This window comes from Leguminivora glycinivorella, chromosome 26, assembly GCF_023078275.1.
Source record: "Leguminivora glycinivorella isolate SPB_JAAS2020 chromosome 26, LegGlyc_1.1, whole genome shotgun sequence".
Lineage (NCBI taxonomy): Eukaryota > Metazoa > Arthropoda > Insecta > Lepidoptera > Tortricidae > Leguminivora > Leguminivora glycinivorella.
Genome location: NC_062996.1, coordinates 10,965,539 through 10,975,005, shown reverse-complemented (window position 1 = coordinate 10,975,005; position 9,467 = coordinate 10,965,539). Strand labels below are relative to the sequence as shown.

Here is a 9,467-nt window from a genome sequence, read left to right as displayed (position 1 = left end):
TCGGTCTACTATGTCGCGGTCGGGGGTTTTTCAAAATTTTAATTTTGTGGTTAGGTTATGTCCCCCGTAGTATCAGTCAGCGGGTCAGCCGCTTCGCCAAGTCCTTGTATGAAATCTGGGCGCCCGGGCCCCACGGACCGAGGGTCTCGATTTTATTGCGATTCAGCGAGGAAATGCTGCCAACATCTCGGGCACTATGCCTCAGGGCCCTCTTTAGACTTAGATTTTTAGTTTTCTTTTTTTTTGATTGCCTTGTTTATGATATTTATTGTATGGAATTTTTATTTTGAGTTAGATTAAAATAGTTATTTGTTATACAAGGGGGCAAAGTTGTATTTTGACGCCGAGTGTGGAATTGAAAAACGAGCAAGTGAAAGGATTCTATAGTTGAACCACGAGCGAAGCGAGTGGTTCGAGAATAGAATCCTGAACTTGCGAGTTTTTGAACACACGAGAAGTAAAATACATTTGCACCCGAGTGTAACACAAAACTTTTCCCCTCACTATAGCGAGGAAACTACAATGCAAAAAATGCGTTTATCACTGCATCCAGTAGTTCCACAGGTGGTAAATCATCTTTATTACTAGATTCACCTACTTTTATCAATTTTAAAGCAGTTAATTTGACTTTATTCAAGGTCAAATCACTTTACCCACTAGTGGATAAAATGCGTTTTTACCCGTTGGTATTAAAGGACAAAACACGTGTTTCCGAGCTAGTGAGGGGAAAAAAATATTGTCATAATTGGCTACATACTTGTTAGTATTTTGTAAATAATGTCAATCGATATGAATTTTCTTCAATAACCAGACCTATATATAGAAAGTTAAAAAAAAACTGAATTTTGAGAGATCAGAATCTAGTATTTTGTAATAATAATGTTTTTTGGATACCGTTTTATTATTGGATACCGTTTTATTAGGCAGGCGTCCGGTTTTTTATCCATAGTCCAGTATTTAGTCCATCACTTTCATCAAAATAGACCAGTTCATTTTAGATTCCATTAACTCTCAAATAGTCCTTACACCCTGGCGGGTGTTGCCTCTGCGTGTGTCCCATGATACGGGCAAGGGCAACATCCGCTCGGTGTACCCTTACATTTCATTAAAGTGTCGAAAGGGCCTCTACGCATTGGCTTCGGCCCCGCGCACGCCTCCCAAAGGTCCGGAATACCATTGTTCCGTGATGGGAAAGACAAATGTTTTTTTAAGAATCTCATTATCTGTCCAATAAACAATATTTTATCGTACTATTTAACATGTGTCAAGTACCCAGTTAAGTATTATATTATAACGATATCGACTCATAAAAGAAAATTCGTGGCACAACCCTAAAGCGAATGCAGTGTGACGTCATCAATTGTGCACCTGCGTATGACAGCGGCGGTGGCGCCCTCTAACTGACTCAAGAGCCACAAACTTATCGCTTTTAGCGTTCCGTAGACTGTGTAGTCACTATGCTGGTTCCTTCGATTTTCTTTAGGTTGGACTTAATTTGCGAGGGAGGGTAGATCGCGCGCTGTCTACGCAACTTTGACATCCACCCGCTTTCTTCAGTTTTCCGTGATCGTGAAAAATCAAAAAGGTAATCACGGTCTATATCCCGGCCTGTATCCCATAATGGGGTAGGCAGAGCACATGAAACAACTTCAATTTATCCCACAGTCGGCTTCTACGACACCCACGGGTAGAAAAGGGTGGTGAAATTCTTAAGGTGGTTCGCTTTCCATACAAAAAACATACATTTATTTAGTCACCGCACACAACAACTAAATAAAAATATGCGCATACATCTACTATACATTACCCATCGTCGCGGTATTGAATGAAATACATTGTTTCATACAGAAATCATGGACAAATCCATGTGAATTTGTTATTAATTTTACGTAAATGCACTCTCCATTAAAATTATTTGCTATGTTGAAGACTACTAGCGCCATCTGTCGTGATATAGATACAACAAATATTATGTCTACTCAACACTAGATGGCGCCTCAAGTCGATAATTTATTGTTTCTAAAATTGTAATGCAACTCTATAAATTATCGTTTTCTGTGAAAATATAATTATATACTATATTTAGTAATATAAATGTAAGAAAACGGTTTGCAGGGTATTTCTATGTTAACTTTTAGGTAGTGTAAAAAGACTGCAATAGGACGATATTATAATATTATAAATGATATTATATTGTTATAATATTATCTGTTTGTTTGTCCGTCTTTCACGGCAAAACGGAACGACGAATTGACGTGATTTTTTTTAAGTACAGATAGTTGAAGGGATGAAGAGTGAAATAGGCTACTTTTTGTCTCTTTCTAACGCGAGTGAAGCCGCGGCCAAAAGCAAGTATTTCTATAAAATATTACATACTAGCGACCCGCCCCGGCTTCACACGGGTACTATACCTACATGTAAACCTTCCTCTAGAATCACTCTATCTATTAAAAAAAACCGCATCAAAATCCGTTGCGTAGTTTTAAAGATTTAAGCATACATAGGGACATAGGGACAGAGAAAGCGACTTTGTTTTATACTATGTAGTGATGACACATGAGACAGTCCCAAGCCAAACTTAGTGAGTTAGTACGGAGGCACAACATCTCAATGGAGTAGATCAAATAGAGGTATTTTGTCTTTTTCCACTTAAAAGCTCATACATCTTAAAAGCCGACAGTACCCTAGAGGTGAAAGGGCCTTCACAAGCTCGCGCTACGCCTTCCTATCTTCAGCGACCCTTGTGGCCTTGCTCCTTTGTGTGATGAGCACAGATATTTGTTCCTGAGTTATGGATCACATGGATGTTTTCTATGTATATAAGTATGTATTTAAATTTAAGCAAACTAAACACACATTATGAGATTTTGCAATGATTTCAGTAATTATAATTTTCTAGTTACCTGGTTCCCCATGTAAGTATTACCAAGATGGATTTGGCATGGATTCAAGTCTTTTGCAGGCATGTGGTGTTAACCCTTTAAGAGACTTGGTGCTCAAGACTTGAGAAGGATTTCCCGAATTGTATAGAGATTTAAATTCTTTGGCTTCAGACATCAGACATTGTTCCTCGTAGATAACCAAGTTTGATAACTGGTTTTGTATGAGGAAAACTAATTCTTCTTAGCTAACTGGGTTATGCAATAGGATTTTTTGTTCTTTGCAGAAAACCATTATTTTTTGCAGTTTTCTATGAAGAATTTTTTTTCTTCTTAGCTTACCCGGTTTTTAAATGAGATTTTTTTCCTCATAGAATATGGATACACTTTAATTTGGTAAAGGTTTTTATAAAGATCTTTAAAAATTACACCAAACTGTTGACTGAACCTTGTTTAGATACAAGAGTTAAGCAAAGATATCATGAAATGAAAGATTTTTAAGTTATTAGCCTATTAGTTAATTACTAGTCTATGTAACAGAGTTAACCAAATAGGTACCATGAGTTAACCATAACACAGGATTATATTATACTTTGTAAACAGTTAGTTAGCTAATCCTGGAACACTCCATCAGCTTAGGTATCTAGGAAAGCTTTAATTCAAGCCCCACATGATTTAAGCACACTCACTCACCTTGAGGGATATGATAATTAGAAATTAAAACACAGAATGTGGAATAGTCTTATAATTAATAATCACGCACAATCTTAGGTTGTAGCTTACGAACTAGTTTATCGTCGGCCGCGACCACGGCCTCCCCGGCCTCCTCGGCCACCCCTCGGGCCTCCGCGGCCTCTGCCGCGGCCGCCGCGGGCCCCGCCGCCTCTCGGGAAACCTTCACGCTTGCCGCGCCCTCTCGGCGCATCATCAATCAGAAGGGTCTCCAAAGGTAGACTGTCAGGTAACAGGTAGTACCTAATATTGTTCCCGCGAATGCTCAAAGTCTCCAACTGCAGCTCCTCTTTGTTTTTAAGCGTTACTTTTACAGCCTTTAAATGCGTGTTCATGGCGACATCGACGCCTGTGATTGTTCCGTGGACAACGCTGCCATTCTTCAGCTCTATTGTCACTGTTTCATGACTAAGTTTCATCAAAAAACGAACCAGTTTCATGGTTAAGTTTAATTTTAGCTAGTTAAATACAAAAACAATTCCGGCGTCTGCCCGCCTATTCTAACCTCAAACAGCAAACAATGCAAGATGGCGGCGTCAATTTTTTTTTTTCTGTTAAACAACTGACAACTGAATGTAATGTTACTGTTACAAAAAAATATAAAGGAATGGTAGAATTTGATCATAATTTTAAATTCAGGCGCATAAAATCTCTTTATCTGCTTATGAATTAATTTAATACTGGCATATTACTCTTACGTCTACCTCCACTCTGGAAATTGACGCACAGACTTCAATCACTCATAGATTTATTAGTAATCTCCCTTCTTCTTGAGTATTTGTATAAATATAATATAAAACACACTTTGGTTTCTAGTCTACATCTTGTAATTTACAATAATGATGTCATTCGACGATTTATCAGCTATCGTAGGTGTTGTGGAAGAAAAGGAGGAGTTGGTAAACAAACCAATCTGTGCACGGCTAGTGTTCACACAGGAGCAGGTAAACTGATTACTATACCTACGGTCAACCAAATCTTGGCTAATGAAAAATGTAGGCCTCACTGGACAATCATCTTCACAAAACGCGTGCCTTCCTAAACCTTGGCGTTCATGGAACCATTGACGACCCATAAATACTTAAAAATTTATTGAAAATTCCCCTAAATATTGAAGCGAAGGTTTCATTCCCTTAGAAAATTTGAATTTCGCGCTATCTTTTAGTGCCAAGATTTGGTCGACCGTCTATAATTACTTACAATAAATACATAAATGCCGCTTCTAAAGTCCTGAAACTACTGCAACATGACCCACAATCCTCCTGTCCTGAAACATGACCGACAATCTGTTCAAAACCGCGGGAAACTTCATTGCTAAGAGACCGTTTGATCGATGCAGCCGTAGCCATATAGATTTAATGCGCACACAATGGAAGACAACGTATTTTCTGTCACTGCTGAATTCTCGGTTGAGAAAGAGGAAAAAGTTGAGGAAAAAGAAGAAATAATTGGCAACCGTGAAGTGCACGCTAAACTTACATTTACTAAAGAACAGGTGGTTGTTCGTTTAGCATTGTTTATCAACTTTTTTATCATTGAGCCAGGGCTACGGCCAAACTCACAGTACCCATGCTATAGCTGCATTGCAATGGAATTGGTTCATGTTCATGATCATGATCGATTGCTTCCCAATTCCCAATGATGGAAATCATTGTATGGAAGCTTGTATAAGTTTGTCTAGATATTAAAAAGTGTTATAAAAATTATAGGAACTCCTCCGATTTCATTTGTTCTGGTAGAAGTACTGCAGGAACAGTCGCCAAAATATATTTAGCTTTTACTTAAATTCTTTTAATCCTATTAATTACAGGAAGATGATTTGCGCCAAGCATTTAATCTGTTGGATTATACTGGAGAAGGAAAAATTAACGCTCAAGATTTTCGAGTGGCTGTAAAAGCTCTAGGTATGATATAATATGTGATGTCATAAATATAAATTTTAGCTCTCGAAATTTCTATTATTTTCAAATACCAAATTTTACAAATTACGTATACGGTTCCCGAAGTATCGATTTTATCGTTCAAAGTAATTGTAAAGAACGCAAATTTTTGAGATTAGTGGACGTCATCAGTCTTAAGACGTATTATGTGTATTCTTCCAAATAATAAAACTTGAAGTTTACTAACAGGTTACGAGCCAACGGCCGAGGAGCTGCAGCACATGATCAACAAGGTGGACAAGGGTAACTCTGGGAAGCTGAGCTTCGAGAACTTCGAGACGCTCATCATGCGTAAAGTCATGGCTCTCGACACTGATGGGGATATCATGAAGAGTTTCCGTCTCTTCGACGGCGATGACACTGGTATCAATTTTACAGCCTACAGGGTGGTCCAAACCTTGACATAATTTTTTTTTTTTACATTCCTCACATCATGGGCTATCAGAATAAACCCTGTGTATATTGGCCGATTTTTTGTACTTTTCGAGTTACGAATTTATGAAATTTTCTTCCCTGAGAAATTCTTGAGGAAGAAATTAATTTATTAAAAAAACTGTGGAGCTTCTTTACTAGTTTCTTTTTGTAAAATCATCACTACAAACGACGCATTTACTGAAAAAAAATCAACGTCCTCACTTTTGACACAATTTGGATAAAAAAAATACCAACTTCAAAGTTTTACTTTCAAAACGTATCAAACTTAACATTTTGTACTTAAATTAAGAAAATACCATGAATGATTTTCGGTAATTTTACAACCCGCGCTTGACCATAAGCCTTAAAAGCAAAAAAAAATTAGAACGTAAAACATTGAAATTGGTATTTTTTTCCGACTTGCATCAAAGTGAGGACGCTGTTTTTTTTTTCAGTAAATGCATCGTTTGTAGTGATGATTATGCAAAAAGAAACTAGCAAAAAAACTCGACAGTTTTTTTTAAATAATTCTTTGAAGGAAAGTGAAATCAAAAATTTGGAACTCGAAAATTACAATAATATACATGGGATATATTCTGATAGCCCACGATTTGAGGAATCTAAAAAAAATACTTGACGTCAAGGTTTGGACCACCCTGTACAATACAGTCAACTAAATATTGGAATTAAGTAAAACATAGCGCCAAATTAAATTTTCTATGGGAATTAAACCTTTGTCCTAAGATTTTCAATCAATATTTAATATTTAGAGGACGTCGATGTTTCCACCAATATCAAGGTTTAGAAAGGCACCCGTTTTATGAAGACAATTGGCCACTGAGCTTTATAGTTATCTAATTTGCCGCCTTTTTTGTCCCAAGATTTGGTTTACCGTCTATATTTAATACATTTTAATTTTTGTGGTTACCTATTTGGTGTTGATAAGGTCTTTAGTAGCTCACATGGCAGAGTGCTGGAGTATCGATCCGGGTCTAGTGAGTTCAAGTCTCACCCAAGGCAGTAGTTTTCCACTGTAAATTTATTCCAAGACTAGCTTTTACCCGCGGCTTCGCCCGCGTAATAAAAGTATTCATTAAGATTTTCATTTGGATCCGTAGGGACCGTAGGTTTCTCTGTAGGTATATTTATCTGCGATTATTTCGATTGCACATAATACTTTTGCTTGCAATGATTGTAGAAATATTACACATCGACCACAGCGTAGGTAATTTTATATACGCTGGGGAAACCTTTATAAACATCCCACATAGCCCGTATTTAGACACTGATCGGTGGGTAAAAAGTACTTTTTTCTATTATCCCTTACAATTTTTTACATTTTGCTTATACTTATCGCAAACATAATCTTCAAGCAAGCAAACAACGATCGTCTTAGAGCACATTGATTGTAAGAGACCGCCGACCGATTATCCGTATCCCTCTAACGATACCCATATTATCCGTATCCGTATCGCTATCGCTATCGCTATCGCTATCTCTATCGCTATCGCTAACGCTATCGCTATCGCTATCCCTATCGCTATCCCTATCGCTATCCCTATCGCTATCCCTATCGCTATCCCTATCGCTATCCCTATCCCTATCCCTTATCAAGATGTTTAATGATATAACACTTTAAGTTCTCGCGCTTTGTACACATATTTAAAGTCACATACAGGTCGAACGCGATTAATTAACATTATTTTTACCTTTTTTCCCAACGTTTCGGCCAGGTTGCACTGGCCGTGGTCGCGGAAGACTGACGTCCCAGCAAAATGTCACCGGAGATGTAAACAACACAAAACTACCCGATATTAATTTATATAAATGTTCGGGGTAGACAAATAAATATAATCTACCCGCTTTTAGTTAATGTTTATTTCCCACCATGTTTATTTTAAAGGTAAAAATAATGTTAATTAATCGCGTCGCGTTCGACCTGTATGTGACTTTAAATATATGTTTAATGATTTCTTATCAAGTGCTAAAATATAAAGTTTCATGGTTTTATCATTTAAAATTAAGAAATGCCATACAAACTTTCAACCTCTTTTTCAACCCCTTCATCCCTTTTTTTCGAAATAAAAAGTAGCCTATGTTCTGTCTCAGGGTCTAAAGATTGTCTGTTACAAATTTCATCAAAATCGGTTGCGTGGTTTAAGCGGGAAAGCGTAACAGACAGACAGACAGACAGACAGACAGACAGACAGACAGAGTTACTTTCGCATTTATAATATTAGTATGGATAGTATGGATGGATGAATTGACACATATAATATCCAATTGTTTAGATATTTTTGTGAAGGATGAGAAGTATGTTTTAGTAAGTATTTTTAGTATGTTTTAAGTCTGAATTATTTTCTGTACAGGGCTCATTAGTTTCGAAAATTTGAAGGCGGTCACCGAAATTCTAGGCACGTATCTTACGGATGAAGAGATTGAAGAGATGATGGATGACGCGGACAAAGATTACGACGGATTTGTAAGTAATTATTTCTTTATTTTATAAAACTGCGATATTTTCACGTTTGACCTATTAAGATTGCTGTAGGTATGTATAGTTAATGTTAAATGTTATTTTTTGTTTTAGGTCTCGGTGCATGAATTCATGAAGATGATAAAGAGCAGTGTTGATATTGTGACTCCCTAATTTTATCAATAATATTTTAATTAAGTAATTATAATAAATTTGTTATGACATTCAACCTTTTCTTTATATACAATTCCAATGGGTTCCATCACACGTGAATGTCGTAGGTAACGAAATCGCCGATAAATTAGCCAAAATTGGGGTTACTGAAGGTATATCTGTAAACTATATGCCTTTCTTTACTGATTTGTTAAGAGACGTCAGAATAAAGTGCTACGAAATTTGGAAGGATCATTTTGATAGGAGGTCGAAAGAGAAAGGCATATGGTATAAAACTATGGTTAGTGAACCGCCCAAAATACCCTGGTTTTACGATGCTCAGCTAAACAGACAACTTGTTGTTACTAGTATGCGACTGCGATCCGGGCACATGCCACTTAATGTGTTCGGACACCTAATGAGAGTAGTAGATTCCCTAACTGCTCGAGCTGTGGGGTAAGAGAAGATACCTACCACGCACTGGTGGAGTGTGCCCGGATCGGGGCCGACCGCAGGGCATTTGTTAAGCAAACCAAAATCAACCTAATTGACGTGGGCATTTGTAATAGTTTGCTATCTCAACCCACATCTAGGCAAGCTATTAAGTTATATTATCTGATTATAAGACTGTTTAATTGTAGAAATTAATCACACTATGTAATTACAATGAGGCCGGCATCATCGCTAAGCGATAAAGGCCTTTTACCCAAATAAAGATTTAAAAAAAAAAAAAAAAAACCTTTTCTTTCCACGTTTGGTAGTTATTTTATTTTAGCTTTGGCAACTTTAGTAGAAAAAGGTACTTTATACAGATAGATTTATGAAGAAATAATTCAATTGAGGATTAAAACAGATTGATTTATTTATAATAAA

The 9,467-nt window shown here is 36.9% G+C and overlaps 2 protein-coding genes across 3 annotated transcripts; one reads left to right on the top strand and one right to left on the bottom strand.

Moving 5' to 3' along the window:
* Nucleotides 1–3,609: 3,609 nt before the first annotated feature.
* Nucleotides 3,610–4,145, bottom strand: LOC125239967 (small nuclear ribonucleoprotein Sm D1). Its single transcript, XM_048147760.1, has one exon. The coding sequence runs from the start codon at nt 4,049–4,051 to the stop codon at nt 3,671–3,673; it is 381 nt and encodes a 126-aa protein (XP_048003717.1). The 5' UTR covers nt 4,052–4,145; the 3' UTR covers nt 3,610–3,670.
* Nucleotides 4,146–4,219: 74 nt separating this feature from the next.
* Nucleotides 4,220–8,665, top strand: LOC125239997 (caltractin-like). 2 transcript variants are annotated; one of them, XM_048147793.1, is made up of 5 exons: nt 4,220–4,555; nt 5,422–5,515; nt 5,741–5,914; nt 8,335–8,447; nt 8,556–8,665. In XM_048147793.1, the coding sequence occupies exons 1-5, from the start codon at nt 4,451–4,453 to the stop codon at nt 8,613–8,615; spliced, it is 546 nt and encodes a 181-aa protein (XP_048003750.1). In that variant the 5' UTR covers nt 4,220–4,450; the 3' UTR covers nt 8,616–8,665. The 2 variants fall into 2 exon arrangements, with proteins under 2 accessions (XP_048003750.1, XP_048003749.1); XM_048147792.1 differs by lacking the exon at nt 4,220–4,555 and adding an exon at nt 4,640–5,106.
* Nucleotides 8,666–9,467: the final 802 nt, after the last annotated feature.

Excerpts from the sequence above, each read along its gene's own strand:
- LOC125239967 (XM_048147760.1), bottom strand. The coding sequence starts at position 4,051 with ATGAAACTGGTTCGTTTTTTGATGAAACTTAGTCATGAAACAGTGACA.
- LOC125239997 (XM_048147792.1), top strand. The coding sequence starts at position 4,981 with ATGGAAGACAACGTATTTTCTGTCACTGCTGAATTCTCGGTTGAGAAA. Across the intron at positions 5,516-5,740 it reads AGTGGCTGTAAAAGCTCTAG|GTTACGAGCCAACGGCCGAG; the intron begins GTATGATATAAT and ends GTTTACTAACAG. Across the intron at positions 5,915-8,334 it reads CTTCGACGGCGATGACACTG|GGCTCATTAGTTTCGAAAAT; the intron begins GTATCAATTTTA and ends TTTTCTGTACAG.